We start from the raw sequence: 25,126 nt of genomic DNA, 5'->3' as shown, positions 1-25,126 counted from the left end.
TTGGCTCAGCTCTGGTACTATCTTCGGTCCCAAGCTAGTCGAATCACCCCTCGAAACATAGGAAAATCCAATAACCCCTCATTTTATCTGTCAAACTTTCATAGCGAATCAAAACAAACATAGTGTGGTACTAGAATTTTGACTGGAATGGGGTACGTTAAACGATTTGCTTGGGACCAATAGGCTAGTCAAGTAGTGAGCCAATTTAAAATCGTTAGTTTCGTATTGATTGTTGGTATTGAGGTATATTCTGTATCTGTATCTGACAAAATCGGGAAAATAGTGAACCACGATTTTCATTGTTGTGAACCATGAATTCCATGGTGATTTTATGGTAATCGACAAAAATGTATAATGTTTTAACAGTAAATATCATGGTTACAATGGCAATGATAATCATTGTAATTTTATTAGATTTTTTTACGGGGGATCTCAAGTTTAAAAAGATTCAATGGCCGTGTACACTGAACCAAATTGTCCATACATCAATGTATGATTATTGCTTCACTTGAGCCCCATACGGATTATTTTTCTATTTGTGAAAGATTATCATTCTCTGATTCAGCTCTCAAAGCACAGAAGAACTGAATAGCATTAATTCTAAAACAGGATGATTTTCATTCTGCACGCTGTAAACCATTAGTTCTAAATCAGCATGATTATCATCCATTCTAAGGAAGACTTGTAATGAACAAACCGTATGATAAACATTGAGAAAGATACGGACTCGTCATACAGTTTCAAAATAAATTGTCATGCAATGTTTAAATGAAATATAAGAGCAATCTGAATGAATTGAATGAACTGAATAAAAATTGTGATCATAACGAAATATATCTCTTCTAAATCGTTGGAACTGTAAATTAATGTTGTAAATGAAACGCTTCTGTTTTATAAGTTGAACAATTGTTTTATTCATTTATGATAAAACAACCACACTAAATGCTGCACTGGGCCGGCCTCTCCCCTGGCGTCCCCATCGAACAGTGGATTCGCCGGTTTGGACTCGTCATTCGCGGAATCGAACCCAATCACGTTCTGTAGGAACTTGTGCAATTTAGGATGTTGGCTCGGGTTGTTTGTGGCCTCGAAAAGCAGTTTGAAAATGTTGTCCAAAATCTGCTGGAACGAGCTCATCACTGATATCACTGGAAGATAAATTTGTTTTGTTAGAATCGTATTGCTTGAAACAAAGGACCTCCCTCCCAGTAACTTACTGAAGTCTAGGAACTTGAATCAACCAGCGGATGTTGTTTTGATTACACGTTTCTGTCGATGGCCACTTGGCCAGTTTGTAAAACTTCACTCGTTCGGCGACTTGCCGTAGTACGAAAGAGGCAGTTCGGCGTTATGGTACTTGCTTTCCTCAAAGTCGCTGACCACCTCCTCGAGGGGGGGGGGGGGGCTGGATCGCGAACAATCCACGGGCACTGAACCATTCGAATCAAACGGGAACGGAACGAGTAGATATTTTTTTGTCACATGAATCCGAAAACTTTTTTCTCGCTCGCTTTTTGGTGACACTCCCCGTGGTATGCGAAAAAACTGTGTACTGCTATTCGAGAGAGTCGCAACAAGCTGCGAAATAATGGTAAGGCCAAAACGCAATGGGAGACTGAAACGATATGAAAATGAATCGCATGACAATAATTGTTATGTATGATTTTCATTATGGGGTTCACTTGGATGATTTTAGTTCATTTCTGTTCTTGAATTAATTTATTGTTAATACCTTTCAAAATTTGAACGGTACTTCATTAAGTGGTTGATGTTATTTCCTTTTATGATATGTATGATGAATCATCCAATTTAATGTCAATTATCAGTCAATCGGGTATCTCATATTATTTTCGATGTTAAAGAAATCGGATAGCTCTGAATGATTAATCATGCAATGACAACATGGTAAATTCGCTCAGTGTAGAGCGAAACTTTACGTATATAGTATATGGATTACCTGCTTGTACTAAATTTTCGAGCACAGCCCTGCGGCGAATCGAAACTGTCAAAACTTTGCATCATTTTTTTCCTTTTCCTGGAGAAAAATCGAAACAAAAATGGCCTGCCGTCGTCGTCCTTGTTGCAGTGGGTGCTTCAGCTTCTCGTAGAGAAAAGTGATAAAAGTCGCAATTTTCACCACCGTATCGGTCCGAAAATAGTTCCATCGCGCGGTGCTCAGTACAGTACAGTGTGGAAAATGTTTTCCGTGCGCCGGAATTGGGTGGTAATGTGAGCGAAATCGGAAGAAAAATAAAATAGAACACAGAGAAGGGAGTCCTTCAGCAGCAGCAGCTGCTGTTTCCTGCTAGCACAGGCGACAAAGGAAAAATCGATAGGCTCTTCGGTTAGCACTCAGGGGGGGGTTTCTTGAAGACGAAAAAAATATCCTGTGGGTTATTTTGCGACTTGACTGAAGTGTTTCGAAACGATGGAAGTTATCGCGCTGAAACTAGGTGGGTAATACGAATAGTTTGATGTGATTGTAGGGATTTGTTTTAAATGAATCAGCTTCGCTGATGAGATAACTGCGTAAAATGCTATAATTGGAATTTTCATTGTAGAAAATCCGGAGGTGCTCCGGGGAGTTGGTAATAACAATAATAATAATCCCGCGGGTAGTTGCGATAAGATTGATGATAAGCTGGTGGACGGGCCGATAGCAGCGGCCATGACGAGCAGTATAGCGAGCATTCTGGACGATACGACTCCGAGCGATTCCGGCGTGCAGTTGCTGGATTCGGAGTCGAGTGGACTGAACGAATCTATGATCTCCAGCGCGGGTGGATTCGAGTTCGAGGCTACGAATTTGCAAAACAACAACAACAACAACAATGAAAAGGCGGAACTGGAGAGTCCGGTGAAGGAGGAGATTGGTAGATTTGTGGAAATCGATATCCAGAAGAACGATGGAGTCGTCGGAGGTGGGGCAGAAGTGGAACAAGCGCTGACCAGCAGTCAGATTCCGGACGAGATGATTTCGAGCACTTGTTCGACGTTCGATGCGGAGAATATTGTATATAGGAGAAGGGTGAAGAAGACAGCGTCAACTGCTAGCAAAACCCCGAAGAAGCGGGTTTCTTTCCACGAGGATATACTGAAGAACACTAAGACGGACAACATTCACATTGAGCATGGATTTATCACGTACAAAACGGGTGCGAACAAGAATAAGCAGCATGTTGGTGTGAAGGGCCGGTACTCCTGGTGTTCGGAGTACGATGACGATGGGTTTGACTATGGGGATGAAGAGGCCGGAGATAATCGGCAGTATGTGTACAGAAATGCGTGCTCCGAAGTGCTGGATTATGGGAAAACAGGTGAGTCGTTAGCGGAACTATCAGTCAGTAAATAGAGCACTTACCCACATATTTCGTTTTTAGTAGATGTCTTCGAGAACATCGAAGACCAGAAGAACTACGTCAAGTACGACAATTCGGGCATCTTCGAGTATGGGCCACCGGAGAAGCGCGCCCAGTCAAAGCGCGGGGCTAAAGATGGCAATGAATTCTACAAGTGCAGTTGCTCGGACTCGAACTCCAGCCTGGACTCGGGAAGCAGCAACGAAGGAGCTTCGAACTACAAACAGCAAGGCAAATCCAACAGCTGCGAATGCATCGGCCAGAGCAACAATAACAACAATATCATTTCCGACAATTGCTACTACAGTGAACCGAATATCGAACATCTGGACGAGTTCAATGGAAACAGTGTTGGAGGGGGAGGCGAGCGGATCGTCAAGTCGGTTTGGAGCAAGGAGAAGAAACCGAAGAGCAGCTGCCTGAAGAAAACCAAACGGAACATGATGTACACAAACGTCGTCGTTCCGGAGTACGATCTGACGAAGAAGGTCAAAAAATTCAACGTCCATCATTTGTCCGTGATCGACAATAGTAAGATGATTTTCGGCTCGCTGAAAGACATCTTCGGGATTTCACTACCCGAACGTGGCGTCCCGGAAGGATCGGAAGACCTCTCAACAGTTAAGGAGTGCATTCCGGAAACCAATGATTCCATGATCGACGATTTCACCGTAGTTCAGAAGCCGAAGAATTTCCTCTCCAAGAGCCTGGACGGCGGTTTCGGTGGCAACAAGCTGAACGGTCAGAAGAAGTACGTTCACAACGTGGACGAGCAGCTGCGTCGGAAGAACGACGAAGATTTATACGCTCCCAGTCGGAAGAACAGCGTCGAAGATGAAAAAGAAAAGCAGCAGCAGCAAGCCGTCCAAAACGAACCCGAAGAGTTGCCATTGGACGCTGAGCTGGACGTTCAACCGGCGAAGGCTCCGTACCGCAACAAGTACATCATCAACGGGGAGAGTACGGTGTTTGAGCACACCGGCGTGTCCTATTGCTATGAGGACGCCGAGGGCAAACCAATGATCGGCGACGGTGAGGGTGCCGGTAACGAAGGAAGCACCCCTAAGGAGCTTCCCATTGGGGAATTGACGGGCGGTTCGTTCATTGGCAAGACGCAAATCAAGAAAAAGCTATCGAACATTTTCCAGAAAATGAACGTGATCGGCTCGAATGCATCGACGCCGTCGGCTGCAGTGGCTCCGCCTCCGTTAGCAATAGCGCCCGCCCCTCGCAGCGGTGGGGATGGATTGGAAGTGGTTGAAGATGTCCAGCAAACGGTGGGATCGAGAAAGTCATCCAGAGATGAGCTGGATGGCGTCGTGCTCGAAGACACGAAGAAAGCCGTGCAGCAGCAGACTCGAATGGAGAGCAGTACCATTTCATCGTGTGGAAGCGACCACAGTTCGTCGATGCAGTCGGACAGCAGGGAACAGCAGAAGGGAGGTGAGTAAGAGATTTGTCATAGAACGGGATTTTCGGCTGGGGCCGAAGGGTCTCAGGATTTTATAAACTTTTGCCCACTATTTGAGTTTATGGTTATGCGAATTAAAAAAAAAAATTAAAAAAATTCGAGGGTGTTAATTTTCCCAGAAAATTTTAGTTAAAATTTTCGGATTTTCCCGGATATCATTAGCAAATAATGAAACTGAAAAAAATCGTTTTCGTTTATATAACCTGTGGGCAAAAAACATAAAATTTTGAAACCCCTCGACCCAAATCCCCAAACTGTTGAAATTTTCAACTGAAGCACCAATTTCTTTTCCAGCCATCGTCCGCGATCAACAGCCGTACAGCAGCAATCTCAGCTCGCCACGAGGCTCCATCGGCAAAAATCGCCACCTGTCGTCTCCGTTGCGCAAAAAATCTCTCACCACCCGACTGGAATCGCGCGTCCGCATGGGTCCGGACCTGTTCAATCTCGGCGGATGCCCGCCGGCTCGACATCTGAACATCGATCGTCAGCTCATGTCCGAAGAATTCGACGACATTCTCACCGTGACCACTACGGCCACCACCGACACCGACAAGGACAGCAACGATATCGTGATTCTGGACTACCCCTCCAGCAGCAGCACGCCGATTCCGCAGCCGGATGTGGAATTACTACCGGAAAAGGTTTCCTTTGTACCGCCTCTCGTCAGACGGTACAATCCCATGACCACATCGGCCAGCTCGACGTCCACTTCGAAGAGTTCCCTCATCAATCGATTCCTGCGGAATGTGACTCAGAAAAAGATCTTGGAGGCTACCATCAAGCAGAACAGCTTCTTCCAATCGAAGCTGAGCACGGAGAAGAAGCTTTTCGATAATCTAGTTCCGAAGGGGGTTAAATTGTTAAATCATTCGTTGATTGAAGATCTGAATGCGGAAATTGCGATGGAAATTGAACTGAGTTCCTCGGCTTGCCAGCTGGATCGCATTCAGTTGAATGATTCACACGTGGCGGATGGCGGCTATGGGCTGACACTGGGGGAGATCAAGTTCGACGGGGGTGGCGTTGGGATTGGGGAAATTCCAGTGGAGATTTTCAACGGCAATCGGTTGCACATTTTCCGAAACGAGAACGAGGCGCTGATGAAGGTTTTCAAGCTTTACAATGGGTACAGCCGTGAGGGTTACATGACACCTGTATTGGTCTTTCTGACCGACAAGACGCTGTACGTGACGGACCAGGTTAGGAATAGATTATGCAATAAGTTTGTGCTTCCTTACTCGGAATTGGATGTGATATTGGTGGGACCGTACGGGAATACGGTGCTGTTGAGCAATTCGGCGCGAGATATGCAACAGGTTCTTCTGGCTGGTGGCCCCTACCCGGCGGATGGATTGGTTGCCAGCTTGGAGCTCTGTGCCCGGAGAGGTGGATCGGTATTGCCAGCGGTTGGACAGCTAACTTTGGACCATCTGGCTCCGCTGCAGGCCTTTGTGAGGGATAATTCAAACGTCAGTAGAGATGACAAGTGGAAGTACTACGCGGTGGTGAATGTTCCTGCCGGGACACTGGGCAGCGAGGAAGAACCCCTGGGACCGCACATAAAAGGTCCCTTGATGCATCGAAGAATGTCGCATGCTGGATTCGTTGACCAGTGGGCCGCAGGGTACTTTTTACTGAAGTAAGAGTTTTGATTTCACAGCAGCAGGATGCCAGTGGTAACTAATTGCTTGTTTTCAGAGCCGGAGTTCTCTATCTTTTTGCGGATGCAACTCAGAAGCTACCCACTTGGGCCGTCACCTTGGCCGAGTGCCAAGGGGCTCGACGATCGCTCAACTCAGGTCGACCGTATTGCTTCGAGCTACTGCTGAGAACCGGAGCCTTGCAGCTGGCAGCTCCCGATGAGTACGTAGCGTCCGATTGGCTGCAGGCACTTGTGCAAGCTGCTAGTGGGGTAAGATGCTTGCCCGGAATATGTAGCCTATAACCATTCCATTAAAATCAGATTGCTTCTTCGAAACAGCTCTTCGAACTGCAGGAACGTCGGAAGACTCTGGGCTGTACGCTGATCATGACCTCGAATCACCTGCTAACGCTCCGAGAAGACTTCAGTGCACCTCTGCGGAGAAACAACGTTTCATCAAGCGCGAATTCCAGCATCATGGTATCCCCAGCCAAGGAAAACGTCAATCCAAATGCTCAACAACCGTCTAGTCAACAACAGAGAAAACTAAGCAATTCCAACATGCTGGACACTTGTAGCGAGGTTCGTCCATCTTGCTCGAAGCCATGATCATTTTTGTGTTCCTAAATTCTGATCTGTTTCAATCCCACCCAACAGATAAGTTCAATCCGTTCGACGGGAAGTACTCCGACCCGTTTCAACAGCGACCGCCGCTCAAATTCAACCACCAGCACTCCGACCAAAAACGCCATGTTGCTGCAGGGAGGTGGAACTAGTCACCATAATTCACCCACCCGAAGCAGCCATCGGCGGCGATCGTCGGTGGAAGGCATGATGCTGGGTGACGAACGAAGTCACACCAACATGAGTAGCTTCTACGGCAAGAATTCCGGCGTGGAGGTGCTGACCTGTGCGAGCATTGACGAGATGACGGCCGTCAAGATTCCGGCAGTGTCGTCCAGCTGGTGGTGCATTCTGGTAGGTTTTGTTCTCTCCGGGAAACGAAGTGCGTCACTGACAGACCGGTTTGCTCCTCAGGAATTCGAGTGCCAGGAGGTGCGAGAGAACTCGGACGATCTGGTGGTGTTCTTTTCCACTGGTTCAGAGCAGGAACGGTTCCTCTCGATGTTGGAGTCGATCTGGCTTACGAAAAAGGTAGGAACTTTTTTTAAGGTTTTTTTGTTTTATGCTGTCAACAATGGTGCCGACCACGTTCAGTCTAAATGAAAACCAAGTGAAGAAGGAGAATTCAAAGGGAATTCTGAAAATAATTCATTCTGAGGATAAATCCAAAAGCACTCTTATCAGTATTGCAAAGAAGTTGTGAGAAACGTTTCAAGGAAATTGTCAACGAAGTTTTGAGGTTAATTTCGAAAGAATACTATGGAAAGTTTCAAGGTTGTTCCTGTAATCATCTTTAGAGAACTCAAAGGAGAGTTTCTAGGGAATTCTGAGGATCATTTCAAGGAATTCACGAAACTACTCCAAAAGAATTCTAATGGGACAATTGATGAAATACGTCTGGTTGATAGTGGTGTGAAAGATGAACTAATTTATTTAATTAACATATATTAACATATATAACCAGGCATGGAAAATCATTTGCATTCATTTCATGCATTCATTTGCCTCTAACTTTTATCATTAACAGCATTCCGCAAAATAATGTATGTAGTTTTTGTAGGTTTTGTTATTAGCTACAACTTTTGTTAAAAAGTCAAATTCGTAGCTCTGATGCATGATGAACCAGAGCGAACAGGAGCCACTACTGTTTTTCAGTGAATGTATTTTACATTCACTGAAAAACAGTAACAAGTTCTGCCCGCTCTAGTTCGTGATGCATAAGAAATACAGATTTGAGTTTTCAACAAAAGTTGTAGCTAATAACAAAACCTACAAAAGCTCTTACACATCAGTTACCACCCCATGGCATCATTTTGCGGAATGCTGTCGATGAAAAAAGATAGAGGCAAATGAATGTAAATGATTTTCCATGCCTGGTGCTGACATACTTTTATCATCACTAATTCGATGGTTACTATGCCAACATCCCCCTTAACCGAGAATGCTTTTAGCTCCAATAGCACGTCTTTCGGTTTCGAATTTGGGAGCCGCAATCGCCTTGGTTAGAAGATCCGCCACTTGCTGTTGACTGGCCACGTGCTGCAAACCGATCATGTTCTCCTCAATTTTCTCACCAAACGAAGGGATGACGAATATCAATATGCTTGCTGCGTGGTGAGTAACCAACCTCTCTTTCAGCTGGATGCATCGCACTCTTATTGTCACAAAATATCGTGACCTTCTCAGAAACGCCGGATAACTCCTGTCGTAGTCCTCGTCACCAGATAGCTTCCTGTACTGCTGCAGATACTGCCATGTATTCTGCTTCCGTTGTTCACAAGGCTACTGTGGATTGTCTTCGGCAATTCCATGAAATTGGTCCACCTGACTTCATAAAAACGTAACCAATAATGGACCATGTTTCGATGTCGTTTTCCTAATCCGCATCTCTAAAGCCAGCTAAACCTTCATCTTCATGCTTGCTGTAAATTATCTTCATATCCTTAGTGCCTTTAAGGTACCGCAAAATGCACTTCGCCGTTGTTCAGTGTGGTTTTCCCCGGATCACTACAGAAATGGCTGACTACATTAACGGCAAAACTAATGTCCGGGCGCGTGCATTGCGCTAGGAACTATAAACCTCATACCATCACTCGAAATTGAACTCTCTGCATTTGCTCCCGTTCATCTTTGGTGCTTGGACTCATCTGTTTAGTCAGCTTCTGGTTGTGACATCAGATAACGAATGGTAGCATACCGGACCACAGGCGAGTAGGTCTCTTCGTAGTCGACACCATTGACCTGGGAATAGCCTTTGATAACCAAGCGGGCTTTACACCGCTCTATGGATCCGTCGGGATTTGTCTTCAGGCTATACACTCATTTGCAGCGAAGTGCTTTCCTCCCAACTGGCAAATCGGTGAGCTCCCAGGTCTGATTCTTCAACAACGCTTGATACTCCGCAACCATGGCATTTTTCCAGCAATCGTTTTCCTTGCAAGAAACTGCTTCCTGGAACGTCTGTGGCTCGACATCGCCTGATACATCGCATAACTGTGAAGTTTGTGTGTGTGGAGTATCATGAGGAAGAATACTGAGACCCAAATGAAAATCTTGGTACTTGCCTGGAGTTACGCGCTCCCTCGCACTGCGCCTTACCAACTGTTGTGGGTCCTCTGTTTGTGGAGGGAGCGCAGCAGGTTGAAGATCATGATCGACCAGCATATCATCGGCGTCACCAAATTCGTCAATTCAGTGCCAACATTTCAAAGGGGCGTAATTGCATTTGTAAACAATGGCTTTAGCCGTTGATTTCTCGCAAATAAAAGCTCACTCATGAAAATTGATTGCACCAACAGGTAGAGAAGAATGTTTCCTCTTCCAGCTAGCATTGTTAATTTGGAGGAGTGAGCTTTTATTTGCGAGAAATCGACGGCTAAAGCCTTTGTTTACGTGTGATCTTTTCCTCGGGAGTCACTGGTAGACCCTTGGTCGGTGAACGATTAACGACGTAAGAAGCAGTGGCTACTGCTTCTGCCCAGAATCGCTTTTCAAGCTCGGCATCGAACAACATGCTTCTGGCGCGTCCGGTTCATCCGCTCTGCCAACCCGTTCTGCTCCGGATTATACGGAGCCGTAGTTTCATGGTGGATTCCAGCGTGACAAAAGTACCTTCGCATCGCACGATTAACGTACTCCTTGCCGTTGTCCGTTCTAATTCGCTTTATTCGCTCACCTGTCTGGTTCTCAGCATACAACTTCAAAAGCTTCTAAAACATCCGTCTTTGATTTCAGAAAATAAGTATACACCGTCCTCATCATCATCATCATCGATAAACGTTAGGATGTATCGGCCTTCTCCTAACGATGCTGTCTTCATTGGTCCACAAAGATCAGAATGGATCAACTCGAACAACTGACTAGCCCGGTGTCCTTTCGCCTTGAACGGTTGTCGGTGATGCTTGTCTTGTATGCACGGAACGCATTTCAAAAAAGTTTCGAATTTCATTCCAGTTACCATATTTCTGAGCCGCTTCATGCCGTCTGCCGAAAGATGCCCCAATCGTCGATGCCACAATTGAAAACTGTTTTCCTCTCGTACTACATGGACTGATGGGTTCTTGATTAATTTCAGTGACATAATTAATGGACCTTCCCTAATGACCTTGCACGATTCTGCATCAACGATAACCTGATGTCCACTCTGGCACATCTTGCTTATAGACAGTTATGCTAAATCTGGAACGCATAGCACATTACTCATGGTAATTTCACAAAACGTACCTCCGATATCTGCTTCCAGATTGACGACACTCTTGGCAATGACGGCGGCTTCAGTGCTGTTTACGACATTGATGTTGGCCGACATACTCTCTGCTTTCCTCAAAAACCCCTTTGTTCCGGCACAGATGCGTTGTTGCACCGGAATCGAAAATCCAATCGACATCGTCCTTTGTCAACTGCACTGCGTTGAATGCCTGGCTTCACCTCGGACTTCTTTTTTCTCACTAGGCTTTCTCTGTGACGCATAGTGTCCTTGCTTCTTACACCGGTAACACTTGACCATTGACATATCCACCGATTTCTGCTCCGGTTTTGAATTACTGAAGAACGCACCGCCACTTGACTTACCATTGGTGCCTACCTTCACGTCCTGCAGGATTTTTGCCTTGACAATTTCTCCAATCCCAGTATCATCACCTGCTTCGATAGGCCCTTCATCAGCAGACTCGCCAACCAACTATCGTCCACTTCAAATCCTACCTCCGAAAGCTGGTTTCTCGTTGTGAAAAGCTCGTTCACGTAGTACTCCTGTATCGTTTGGCATATGACTTCTTCTTCACGTTTAGCGCCAACTAGTCGAATTCCCGTAAGCCATCTCAACAGGCCGATCTTCCTTGTGGATCCACTGTGTTCGTAGGTATTTCGTAGGTTGTCCCAAGCTTCTTTTGCTGTTTTGGCATTCCATACTAGTCCGTAGATCTTGGAATCGATGCTCAGGCCAGAGCTGGCAAATGTCATTTTCAATGAAAGATCTCACACGATATTTACAGAGATACTTCTGTCACTATCATTGGATGAGAAAACGATGATAGAGATTTTCTTCAAAATCTCATCGAATTTTTTGTCATGACAGAACGTGACAGTGTTGTGATCATCGTAATTACTAGCTCATTTAATGCTATTAAAGTTACTTGTACCGAGGAAATCTTAATAATGTATTCACTCTACCGATTACATACGGTTGTTAGCTTAAATTCATCTAAATCAGTTAGAAAAGCTGACGTCAAAACCACATAAGAATTATTCTCATGAGTGCTTGATGCCTGCCGGATTGTTTTCCGCTTGGTCCTTCACTGCGCACCATGTCCGTTCCTTGATCAGGATCATCTTGGTCGCGAAAGACCAGGAGCTGTAGTTCTCCAAATTGCGTAAAATTTTCCTTATCAGAAACGATACTGAGCTGCCCGGTGAACGTCCTCCATTACCTTGGACTCTGAAACCAGCTTGAGATCCGCTACTTTCTCCTCCGTTCATTTCCTTCAGAAAATTTCTTAGCGTTTGAAAAAAAAAATTCACACCAAACTTCTGTTTCCTTAGCAACTGTCTGGGCCCTAATGTGACAACTCCGTGCCAACATTTCAAAGGGGCGTAATTGTATTTGTAAACAATGGCACCAACAGGTAGAGGAATGTTTTCTCTACAACTAGCATTGTTGATTTGGAGGAGTGAGTTTTTATTTGCGAGAAATCGACGGCTAAAGTAATTGTTTACTAAATCAATTACACCCCTTTGAAATGTTGGTACTGAACTGATGAAACACGTCTGGTTGATAGTGGTGTGAAAGATGAACTAATTTATATAATTTATTAACATATAGTGCTGACATACTTTGATCTTCACTAATTCGATGGTTACTACTAGAAATATATCATTTGGGTCTAATTCGGATTTGAATTAACGGATTTGAAAACGGTTTTCACTCAAGTGCATGGTATTCCTTATATTTTAAGAAAAAAAAAATCCGAAGCAAATTATTCGTCGCGGTTTCGAAGGAATTCTCGAACTTTTCACTAAATACGACCCACCAAGCGGCGCACAACGGTCTCGACCACTGTTTTGGCGATTTTATCCCACAATTTTTTCATCTGAGCTGCCGTTTTGATGACTTTACCCTTTACCTTCAGTTTCCTCTTCATAATTGCCTGGTAGTGGGCCTGTACTGGAGACAATTGGGCGGATTGAGGGTTTTCCGAACAAACTGGCCTCCGTTGTCATTGTACCGTTGTAACCAAAATGTCGCCGAACCATCATGTGACTTCGCTTCTGAAAACATTCGCTTTTTTAAACCTCCGATTTCAGCATTTTCTCAGTGACGAAAACCTCTGTCTTCTTGCCGCCGCTGCAAATTCCCTGCCAGATCATATAGTTGTCAGCCGAAAAAAGAGTTTGTTCCATTACTAAGTGGGCCATGGTTTACTCAAAGTTTGGTACACGGCGAATGAGAACGACCCAAATTTGAGTTTAGTTCACTCATAATCGCCAAAAGTGCAGGAACTCAGCGATGAGTAAATTTGCCTCATGTTTTCCCAGGTTTTTCCAGGGAAAAATTCCCATATTTGAGAAAAATAAAGATTGGATTCACTCAGTCTATTGGTACTACTCCGAGACTGAATAAAATTTTCGTCAATTTCCTCATTTTCTGGCAGATTTTTTAGGTTTTCCACAGGAAACCATGAGACACATTTACTCATCGCTACTCAACTCAAATTTGGGTTGTTCTCATTCGCCGTGTAAGGTGCGATGAAAATGAAAGTACAGTACTACCAATAATCAATACGAAACTAACGATTTTAAATTGGCTCACCACTTTAGTAGCCTATTGGTCCCAAGCAAACGATTAACGTATCCTATTCTAGTTGAAATTCTATTACTACACTATGTTTGTTTTGATTCGCTATGAAAGTTTGACAGATAACATCAGGGGTGTGTGGATTCATGCAGAACATGCAGGGGTGAGTGAAATAGCTTGGGACTGCTTGGGACCGTTGTTCTGGTACTGAGTGAGCCAAAAATAATAATGATTTTCTTCGGGACCCAGTGGTCTTAGAGTTATCTCTATGGTACTACAGTCACCTACTTGAAGGAAGGAAATCCATTATATTCACCGACCACAAGCCACTCACAACAGCGTTAACTTCAATTGGGTTCTTTAATTTTGAAAAATATATCGGTTTTTATATATCATCTGAAAGAGCTTCGTTTTCTGAGCACAGCGATATTTTTTTCGAACCCACACACTTTCATCTCGATTTTTAAATCAAGATTTAAAGCAAAATAATAACTTCACTGTTTGACACTAAACTAACAAACTGACAGCTCGCTCCCATACAAAGTGACACCGAGGGGCGCTAATAAGGTGATTTATGCAAATGTAATCGTACTTATTTAAAATAGTTCCAGTGTGCCAAAATTGATGAAATTTTGGGTTTGGGTTCCATTTTTAATGAAGATTACGAATATACATTTACCTCAATACCCTTAAAGAACCCAATTGGGATTTGGACTTTTCGTGTGTTCAAAGCATTGGACTGCTGAACTCCCTGTAATCATGCTTGGTGTTATGTCCAGTACTTCCGGAATAAAATGATCTAGAGTGGTTGTAAAAAGTCTATCTTTATTGGAAGTCTGATGCGGAATGAATCATCAGGTGACAAATATTTAATTCAAAGGTTACTTTGATTGGATTGCGCGTCCATTGCTGGGATCCAACACTTGGATTATGAAGCGCTTATCGAACCGATTTCGGATGCTCGGTAGCAGAGTTGGTTTATGGCCAGACGCTGCACATACCCGGAGAATATTTCTAATCAACAGACGAATATTACGATCGCACTGAATTTGCAAAGCAACTGAAATTCACTGTGCGCAAATGGAAGCCTGCTGACCCAAACCAGCTGTATTTGTACACCACGAGCTTCAAAAGTGTAGTCACGTGTTCGTGCGAAAAGATGCTTATTACGTTGCACACGAAACTGTATTGGACGACCCCTCGGTCGCTTTGTTTACATAGTGTCTTGGCTGTCAGTGGATTTATGTGTTACTCTTGTAATCGTGTGTTATCCGGAAAAATTGGCGTTGACGGCGACTCTGTAGCTCTTTACTCCTATGAGAAAATCCATAAGCAAACGTCAGACTGTGCGTGAAACATGGCGGACTTTGTACTATCCTTTCACTCCACCGAAAATTCCCATAAGAAACTATCTAAATTTGCTGGAAGAGCAAATTTTTCGACGGTGCCGTCAACGCCAATGGATCTCGAACAGAAACGTAGTGCTGTGGTTACCTTGTTCCAAACTGGGAAACATCAGAAGGACATAGTTCGTGAGCTGTCCGATTTGCGTGTGTGCAGTTTTGAGCACCTTACAATCAAAAGATACCTGGAAACCGGAAGTACCAAAAACTGGTATAGTGGGGGACGTCGAGCTACTGTGGTGACACCTGCCATGGTGAAGATCGTCAAGAGGCGCCTTAAGAGAAATCCTCGACGTAGTGCCACTAAATTGGCGGAAGATTTCGACGTATCGGATCGAAGTCTCCGTCGGATCCTGAAAGATAAACTTCACACCATGCCCAACAAGATCCAGAAGGTTCAAAACCTTTCGGTGAGGCAAAAACAAGAATGGGTAAAAAGAGCTGAAGACCCAAGTAACAATTCAAGCTGAACATTGATAACAGAAGCTGATTATTGGTTGATTTAAGGTGTACAAAGCTGATTAACATCAGGCTGAATATATAGTTGATTAGTAGTGCATGAAGCGAATTGTACCCCCATAATCCAACCTCAATAAGTTAGCTGATCTAAATATTGAACAAGCCTTATTTAAGCTTAACACAATTCTCCACAAATCAGCGATGTGTTACACATATTTTGATAGCTTGATTTGTTAAATGTCGTCAGTGTCTGTGTCCCTCATTGCATGTCCGACATTTTAGTTCTTCTAAATTCACTGCCTACCTTTCTAATTACAAGCAGTGGCAGCAGTAGAGACAAGGAAAAGAGATTTTTAGGGATAGCTGGTAGATGTGGGCTGCGACAAGTATACATTTGTATTCCTGTGTTTTGTCTGTTATATTGCACTGAAGTTTCAGACCGCATTTCAAAAATATTAGTTGTTGTTTACAATTCTGCATTGCTGTATAATACTCTTCCGGTTGCTGTTATTCAACTTAAATTTGACGTGCTTCAAGTTAATGGTCATACCTTTTGCCACACATATGCTTAAATGGTCCAGTAGGTATGGTTGACGCCTGTGATTCAGCGACTGCCGGTTCGAATCCCATAATCCAAAGGTAATTTTTAAACTTATATTAACAACATAAATATGTAAATTCAATTAGTCAGCAACAATTTAAAGCAGGTGATTAAAATCACCAGATTTAGATGTTTAAAAGCTGAACAAAGGGTAACGTGGTCTATGTACAGCAATTATTCAATCTAAGGCTGAATTAAAATCGATTAAACAACACTTGTTAAGCATCAAATTGTTACCTGGGGAGGGCCGCGGAAGGAAAGTTGGAGAATATCACGTTTACCGATGAAAGAAACTCTTCATCGTACAGCAGTTCGTGAATAAGCAGAACGACAGAGTTTGGTTGCCAGAAAGATTACGAACCCATGCCGACGGGCTGACGAAACCAGCTTCGGTGATGGTTTGGGCCGGAATCACCCCTGATGACCCGACTCTGCTGGTTTTTGTCCTTGAAGGAGTGAAGATCAACCAAAATCCATATCGGGAACTAGTTCTACAGAACGTCGTCGAACTGTGGGCACGTCGTTAATTTGGGTTACAGGGATTGGGTTTTCCAACAGGACTCGGCCCCAGCTCACAAAGTGAAGAACACCCAACTCTGGATTGCGGAACATTTTCCTCGAAGTGGCCGGCGAGTTCGCCGGACCTGAACAACCCTATGGACTTCGCTGTCTAGAGTATGTTGGAGGCCAAAGTCTGCTCTAAAAAACATGAAGATGTGGGATAAAATACTAGAAGACCTGCGGGCCTCGTTCATCGATCGTCTGCGGCGAGTGGTTAAACTCAAGGGTAGAACTTGACCAGTGAATTTTCAAAAAAGTGATTTGTTTTCAAGTGAATGAATTGTAAATAAAATAATTTTATTTTGATCAATTTATCTGTTTGTAGCACTTAAATTTCCTCTAGGGTAGGTGTACCAGTTATGGCCATACGCAGTGCTGCCAAATCTCGACAGTACATGGTGATATTGACAATTCTGCTTTGGTCACTCATTTGAGCTAACAGTCATAGTCAAGGCAAACCATGTCAATTGTCAATGACAATGGTGTCAGTGAGGAACATGTGTAGATTTGTTTATTAGCTAAATTTGTAACGAAATTAAATGACTTGAGCAAAACAATTACATGGATCCATTTTAATGAACAAATATCTACGTCCTGAGCTACTTGGATAACAATAATGTGACACAGAATGTACTAAATTACACTTTTTGTTACCAGGTGAATCTTTGTCATTGACGAAAAAATGAATGAGATTTTGACGAAGGTTTTTTTGAGGATCAAGTCTGTCAGTGACTATGTGACGAACAATTTTGTCAATATCGCGCGAAAGTCTGTCAATGACAATGACAAATCTCAGCACTGGCCATACGTTTCTATTATGGTGTGTTCCAGTTATGGTCTATGGAATGCCCATTGGCCATAATTGGAACACACCATAAAAGGAACGTATAGCCATAACTGGTACATCTATCCTATATTCTGCTCAGAATTTGTTGGCGTAGTAACTAGAAATACTCAGAGAGAGAGAGATAGGCGGGGAAAACAAAATACAATTCGGCAGCAGAAATTTGTTCCTAACTTATCTTGCAACCCTTGCTAGAAGCTAGCATTTCAAATGACTTGTATTTATGATTCAATTTACGTGCAAAATATTAATTGATTGCATCGCAATATTTGCGCATTTCTTGGTGCCATTCATTAACCGACGAAGATCAATAGAGTTAGAACATTGTTTTTGATTCCAAAAACTAGTTGAATTTGAGAAGCACACAAAACATAAAGGTGATTGAATTTCTGTTCGATTGCAATACTCTCAAATTTATTCTAGTAAGAATAAGAAATCCTCGGAAAAAATCTAATTGCAATGTTCGATTGGCTCAGATTTTGACAGTTCATTTGGCTCAAAACATTCTCTCCCTCTGAGTACCCGACCAACCGTTCGTGAAACTTCTTCAAAGTTCTTTATACAGAAATAAAGATTTATGTCGGCAATTCTTTATTTCTTTATTTTAAATTTTCTATGATGTAGATGTAAGCATTTATAAATCTTTATTGATCGATACTTACATATACATCGGTCATATGATAGTAGTCTATAAAGGTGCCATACTAAATTTCTCTAAATTTCGATATGTCAAATGGACTTTAGTATTCTTTACAAATATTCATCAATAAATATTTAAATACTGATATCATCGTAACTTTGAACTTTGACAAAGAACAACAAAGATTGCCATCGATGAACATTTATAATCTCCTTGTTATCGATTTGCATCGCTGGTTAAAGAGAGTTCGAGACACACCAGGTGACAGATGGCAATGTTTATATTATTTATCGACATATTCGGCATTTCAGGGGAAACATGTCAGAAGGCTATAACTTGAAACGTAAACAATGAATTTGAACGTCGATTTCTCTTGAATGACCACACACCCACGGAATATGACTACACCAGCTCATAGAACAAACATTTCTCTGTCAGATGATTTAGTTCGTTTGAGTGGGTGTGTAGTCATTCGTAAGAAACCGACGATCCAAGTCATTGTTTTCGTTTCGAGTTAGAGACTTCTGACATGTTTCCCCTGATTTCATCGGAAGAAGAAATCTGCCGGTAAATGAACGAGAATACCGATGGCCGCGACGCAGCAAATGTTTACCATTGTAGTTCTTCAAGTTTACGTCTATATATTTAATAACCCATGATAGCATGCGTGGTGGGATTCTCGGCATTTGGAAGGAAAATTGATACCTTTTTGACCTCTAAAGGGCGAACACGAAATTATTGCGACACATTCAACAGGGCATAAATTTTTTACCATTGGGTAAAAATCAACCAAATTTTGCACACTTTCTCATTGATGTGTATTGTGTACATGCTGTCAAACTCGAAGTCGTGTTTTTCGATTCAACGAAAATGGAGGTGAACCAACGCGAGTTGAGAGAACAAATTCTTTCCAAACACCTGGAATTTTCTGACCTGTCGCACCGGCAGTTGGGAAAAATGTTGAACATTCACCATTCAACCGTCTCCAGAGTGTTGAAGCGGTTCCAGGAGCGGTTGACGTTGGACCACGTCCAGAATGCAAAGAAGAGAGCTGGACTACATACATACAAGGTACAGAACTTCCCAAACCGCGATGAGCGGCAACAATCGACGGCTAAAACTCGGGCACGGAAGCTCTACGAGAAGATGCTGACAAAATATGGCTGCTGTGTGATGGACGACGAAACGTATATAAAAGCCGATTTTAAGCAAATTCCGAGGTTGGAGTTTTTCACCGGCAAGAGCAAGTTCGATGTAGACGACAAATTTAAGAAGAAGAAAATGTCGAAGTTCGCCTCCAAATATCTCATTTGGCAGGCCATCTGCTCTTGCGGACTGAGGAGTGAGCCTTTCGTGACAAAGGGCACAGTAAATGGCGAGATCTACAAATCTGAGTGCCTCGAGAAGCGCCTTTTGCCGTTCTTGCAGCAGCACGACGAAGCTCCGCTATTTTGGCCAGATTTGGCATCATGCGACTATTCTAAAAGTGTCCTGGAGTGGTATGAGGCCAATTCTGTCCATTTTGTTCCAAAGGACATGAATCCGCCAAACTGTCCGGAGCTGCGCCCGGTGGAGCAGTACTGGACAATAATGAAGCGGGAACTTCGGAAGAGCAAGAAGACAGTCAAAGACGAGAAGGACATGTTAAGAAAATGGAAAAAAAAAACTGAGAAACTGGTACCGGATGACACTGTAAAGACTTTGATGGAGGGCATCAAGCGAAAATGCGTTCAATTTTACACTCAAGGCTCCATCGATTAACTTTTCTTTTGATTTTTGAAGTAAATATATGTATAAAACTACCCTAAAATTTTGGTTTGATTCTAAACATTATAAGAAAATTGGCATGACGTTTTCGGTGTCGCAATAATTTCGTGTTCGCCCTTTAGGATAAACAGCCCTGGGCGAATTGCTTGATGTTCTTGTTCATGTTTTTCCAAACATATCGATCAACAACCAAGCGACGAGTAGAGTGACCTCCAGGATGTGTTTCAGCATTGCCTGGTGATGTTGCAGAGGAATGTACGGTCTTACCTTATTTTGTGAAACGTCCAAGGGTGCAGAAGATGCTTCAATTCGACGTCCACCTGTTGTTATTTGGCAACCGTTTCGTAATCAGCTTCGATTCTGGACAGTGCATCCGCAACAACATTCGGTTCACCAATGACATGACGGATATCGCTGGTGAATTCGTGTAGCCATTTGGGATTTGGACTTGCGGTTAACGCTGTTGTGAGTGTCTTATGGTCGGTGAATATAATCGATTTCCTTCCTTCAAGTAGGTACTGTACTTTCATTTTCATCGCACCCTACCAATCGTTGAGTAATGGCGCACTTAGTAATAGAACTGCGGTCCTTGTGGACGTTTTCGGAAGCTTTTGAAGTCTATTTCATGACAACAACAGTAACAATGACAGTGTATTTTTTCAGTTCATTAAACGGTCTTGTTTTGGAGACAGTCACCATAGAGGAGCCTAGAAAAAATCATGCGTGGTCACCTGGAAGATCCATCGTGGCCTACGTCCAAGTTGGCTAAAGTGTTGAATTATGCTAGAAACACCGTACGCGTGCTTAAACGTACAGGGAAACCTTGACGACGACTCGGAAGCCTCAAAGTTAACGCCGGAGTGGAACTGCCAACCGTTAGCTCCATGGGAAAGTCATGAGGTCCATCAGAAGCAACTTAGGTATGTGCGATCGCAATTGGAGTAAAAAAGTATGATGCCGCCCGTATTACAGTGCAGCGAATTCACTAATACGAATGCTTAAAGGCATACCGCGCCAGTAGGCAACTAAATCGATCACTCAAGCAGAAAACCGTAGCTAGAACCCGTCCTCGAAAGCTGTGTGATGTATGACAACCTGCTGATCAAGTTCGGTGGGTGCATACTTATGGATGATGAACCCTATGTAAAGGCCGACTTCGGACAGCTTCCAGAACCAAAATTTTACAAGGCGAAGGCTCGAGGAGGTGTCTTGGCAGCTCCCATCTGCTTTATGATCTGCTCTGACGATATCGAGTAATTACTAGCGATCTTGTGAGCTTGAGACGACGATCGTGTGCTTGGTCTTAACATGGCTGTTAGAATTCAAAGAGAAAGTCGACGAAGAGAATCTTTCAGCTTGACTGGTTCTTCGTAGTCCTTAACGGATCTCACTTCGATTTCGTCCGGTAGATCGTTGATGGGTTTGTAGTCCGGATGAGGATCGTAGTCATCGGAAACATTGGCAGTGTTTACTTCATCGTCCTCCTGCTCTTCGGCTTCGGAAGTGGCGGCGGCTGCACTGATGCTCTGGTTGAACATTCCACGAGGGTAATGGTTGGTAGAGTTGCCTTCGGAGCTGGAATTGGGTGTTAATCGGTTGTTGCTCCACTGGGGAGATATTTTCTATACCGGATACTGTGGCGGTGGATGTGCTATGTTGGATGTGCTGCGATGGAATCGTCGCACTGTAGCTAACTTGTATGGTACCAACGAGAATGTTAGTCGGAAGGGGATCGGACTTAGTTATTGCCGAATTGACAGGTGGTGTCTTTTCCAATGGGACTGCTGTTACGACTACCAGAACAGAATAGCTGTTTGGAGAGCTTGTTTGATCAGCGATGATCCTTTCGGAGTGGCTACTTGGACTAGTTGCTGAGGAGGAAGAACAACTGCTGAAAGCTGGTTGGAAGTGAAGGTTGTTATTGGTAGTAAGCAGGCACCGACACAGGTTCTTCCATAATATTCAAGCTATTAAAAAGTCTCAGGATACACTTCTAGATAGAGCTGGAATTAGGGCCTAACAGCTTTTGTAAACAATGACTTCTATCGATGATTTCTAGAAATTCAAGGCTCGCCCACGCAAACCAACATCCTCATCGGGTAAGGAAAGTCTTCCACTATCCGATGGTTATGTTGGTCTGCGTGGGCGTACCTTGAGTTCCCAGAATCATCGATAGAAGTCATTGTTTACAAAAGCTGTTTCGCCCTAATTCCAGCTCTATCTAGACTTGGTTATACTTTGTTTACAAACAAAACTGACGTTTAATATGAGACGCATATTCTTAAAGGTAGTAAACGGAGTATGCAGAAAAAAAAATCAATGAACGTCGATTAAATATTGAGGTACATTAAGTTACTCGCTGCAAAAAAGCAACTTTTGGTCAAATGTGAGTTCTCAGACCAATATTTCGAACATTAAGAAATTTCCATGATTCTGGCAATAATAAGATGATTAGAAACTAACACGCATATGCGAAGCGAGGCTTCTATAGCTCTCAATTAACAACTGTGAAAGTGTTCAAAGAACACTACGTTGAGAGCCGACAAAGATGTAAATTCAGATCGAAACGTTAACCTTTGCACCCTTGGTTCCTCTCCTCTTTCCATACAGGACGATCCCTTCCCGGTATCGATCGTGACCAGCGAGGACGACCTGTACCAGCACTGTTCGAAACTGTTCCTCGAGATCAACCGATCCTGGGAACCACTGCTTTCGGCAGCCCTTGGCTATCCTCAGTAAAAGGCAGCACCGTCTATGAATCCCAAGAATGGTGAATCGGTACGTATGAAATGTTCGTTTGTTATTCTATATTTAACGCTTGTGATCCCATCCTTGGTTGTTGCTACAACGAACCAATTGGTAGCCATATGCGCAAACAGTGACAGGTGATAGTTAGGTATTATGAGTTAATTTGGAATTTTTGTTTAGCGCTTGATTAGAATTTCTTTTATGTTTTGGGCTGGTACCAAAGAGGAATAAGCGAATATGAAGTGAGGTTCGATTTCAGGGTCTATAGAAGGTTTTTTTTTTAATTATTTAGTTGATTTATAAAATTTACGAAACAAATAACAATTCCCGCAGAATGGAATCAAATTCGGTGCTCCCATTGGCATTTTCTTAGGTAAACAAAAAAGTTTATTGTTTTGTCGCTGCTAGGTTTACTAAAATCGTATCCCAACTTTATATATAGACAATATACCCGTAAGAAAGTTTACATACAGCTAATATATAATCAAAAGTCGTATATAAAACAATTTGAAGTATTATAGGAACACCTTTCCAAGCAAAACAAAGGAACTACTTATATACACTCACATTTAGCATGAAATGAAAAAAAAAACTGCTTAGCTTTATATATACTCAATGTGCTGTAATAGAAATGGAAAACATAATGGAGCTTTTTACTGTACGCCTATTTATAACTATATTTTTCGGTGGGTTATAACAATTTACATATAAATCCGTGCAACATATTTATCGCGTTGTCACACATACGCATCCATACAACATTTGATCAATCCGACGTACACGCAAAAATTAAACTACACACAGTTTCTCAAATCTAAGCAGTCGCTTGTTTACACTGTATGCAACATTAGTTGAATAACCATCGGATGACTAATCTTCATTAGTTGCTCCGTGATCGAATGATTCAATGATGCTCACACATAGGTACTGCTTTGTTATTTGCAGTAAATGACAGATGTTTTTCGAATATTTTAATCTGCGATAGAGCGAGTTTCCTTTGATATTACTGTGTAGATTTATTCCAGTGTACCTCGGTCTTTCGACATTGCAAAAAAAACTTTGAAGATTCGCATATTGTTTAGGTTTATTTTTGCGTGTACAAACATCGTTTTCTGTTAATTCGCTATTGATAACCAAAACATCAAATTCAAACTACCAGTTCTGGGAAATGTCGAATCGGAGGTTATGGTCATTCAATTTTATGCTATAAATTTGTTATCCTAAAGTCCGATCTGTGAACTCCAATCCTATCAATCCAGATGTTCCCAGAAATGCGGAAAACTTATAACATAACCTCAATATTCAGTAACCAATTGATCTCTCTTTTTACCGTTGAATTCTTTTTTGATACAAAATCTCTGCATCGCACCCCGAACTGCTTGAAATTCGCTACAATTAACGTAATATTTACTCAATTCGATGTGCTTAGCTTGTAAGAGCTTGATATCAGCATAAGCTTGACGAAAACATCACCAAAATACGATTTCTAACATGACAAAAAATCGTCTATAAATACACTGAAACAAAGAACAGCTTCCGAACTCTAATAATCTCAAAGCAAAACAAACAAAACACATCACAAAACGTATGCGCAAAGTTGCAACTGCTTTTGCAGGTCTATCATACACAAACAGAAATGCTCTGAAAATCTCTTTCGAATCTTACGCACGGAACTGTGACCAGCACCAAAATCTCACTGAATAAAAAAAATAACTCCCTTTAAGAACCCGTACTATCTAAGCAAAGAAAAACTCTAGTCAACATCCAATTGAAACGTAAATTCAACCCGTTCAACGCTTTATTCACAATCGGAAAAGTTCGTTACTGACTTTATGCAGGCGGTGTTTTTATAAGTTCTAACCAGTCGAATACGTACGATAATTTTAAGCCCACGGTGAAATCTTGGTGTTAGGACGCGTCCCGTAAGTGATTTCAACTGATGAAGCAACCGAACGGAATATTAACAAAGCTCTTGAACATGTTTTCTATAACCCTAAATATGATAAGCATTGTAGCAAAAGTAAGCTCGGAAAGGTAGGAGGAAAAGTAGAAGAAGATTGATAAGCAAACGAAATAACTAAAACTAGCAAAAGGTACAATCCTCTACGCGTATGAAATGACTGACTGATATTTTTTCTGGAAGGAAGGACCCGTTTGTAAAGTACTTCTGAAGGAAAATGATGGTTTATTAAATTAGTGGTAAAGTGAAAGACACACACACACAAACACAATATACTCTCTCTTTGACTCGTACAACAATAAGCAACAAACAACCCAGTTATTCGTCAAAAATTAGGGATACTGATTGATTGATTAATGGTAAAAACTAATTAACCAAACCAATACAAAAAAAGAACAAGAACAATATCCAGCCATAAACGATCCGATAGTTACCCACTTTCTCAATGATGAAGCATATATCAACAACGTGAAGAAAAAGAAAACAAACTCAATAAAGATATAATGTTGAAGAAATAAAGCAAAGGATGGAGGTGGGTCAAGTTACTTTATCCGAAATTCCTCGTTCGCGTAGGGTTGAGATCTTTTTCAAACTCTTTATTTGTTTCAAATTCCAATTAAATTACATTTCATTTTAACCTAGTTGTCCCAGCTACTACAGTAACTTACCAGCCTTAATTGTTGTGATATATATCTAAGTGTGTTTACATTGTTCCTGCGTTGGCAATTTAGTATTTAAAACAGGTTTTCTTT

General features: G+C 42.4%; 1 protein-coding gene and 1 pseudogene across 4 annotated transcripts; both read left to right on the top strand.

Moving 5' to 3' along the window:
• The first annotated feature begins 2,071 nt into the window (after positions 1-2,071).
• Positions 2,072-24,898, top strand: LOC135711990 (uncharacterized). Of its 4 annotated transcripts, none has more exons than XM_065234963.1 (9): positions 2,072-2,453; positions 2,562-3,317; positions 3,384-4,802; positions 5,125-6,472; positions 6,532-6,745; positions 6,815-7,057; positions 7,133-7,453; positions 7,514-7,630; positions 22,277-24,898. In XM_065234963.1, the coding sequence occupies exons 1-9, from the start codon at positions 2,429-2,431 to the stop codon at positions 22,403-22,405; spliced, it is 4,572 nt and encodes a 1,523-aa protein (XP_065091035.1). In that variant the 5' UTR covers positions 2,072-2,428; the 3' UTR covers positions 22,406-24,898. The 4 variants fall into 4 exon arrangements, with proteins under 4 accessions (XP_065091035.1, XP_065091033.1, XP_065091034.1 ...); XM_065234961.1 differs by having other exon boundaries at positions 6,797-7,057; XM_065234962.1 differs by having other exon boundaries at positions 3,381-4,802.
• On the top strand, positions 14,956-16,430 carry LOC135711996 (uncharacterized; annotated as a pseudogene).
• Positions 24,899-25,126: the final 228 nt, after the last annotated feature.

This window comes from Ochlerotatus camptorhynchus, unplaced genomic scaffold, assembly GCF_037179485.1.
Source record: "Ochlerotatus camptorhynchus isolate MF236.1 unplaced genomic scaffold, CSIRO-AGI_Acam_v1.1 ptg000450l, whole genome shotgun sequence".
Classification (NCBI taxonomy): Eukaryota; Metazoa; Arthropoda; class Insecta; order Diptera; family Culicidae; genus Ochlerotatus; species Ochlerotatus camptorhynchus.
Note: the sequence above shows the minus strand (reverse complement) of the source record. Positions and strands in the feature narration are given on the sequence as shown.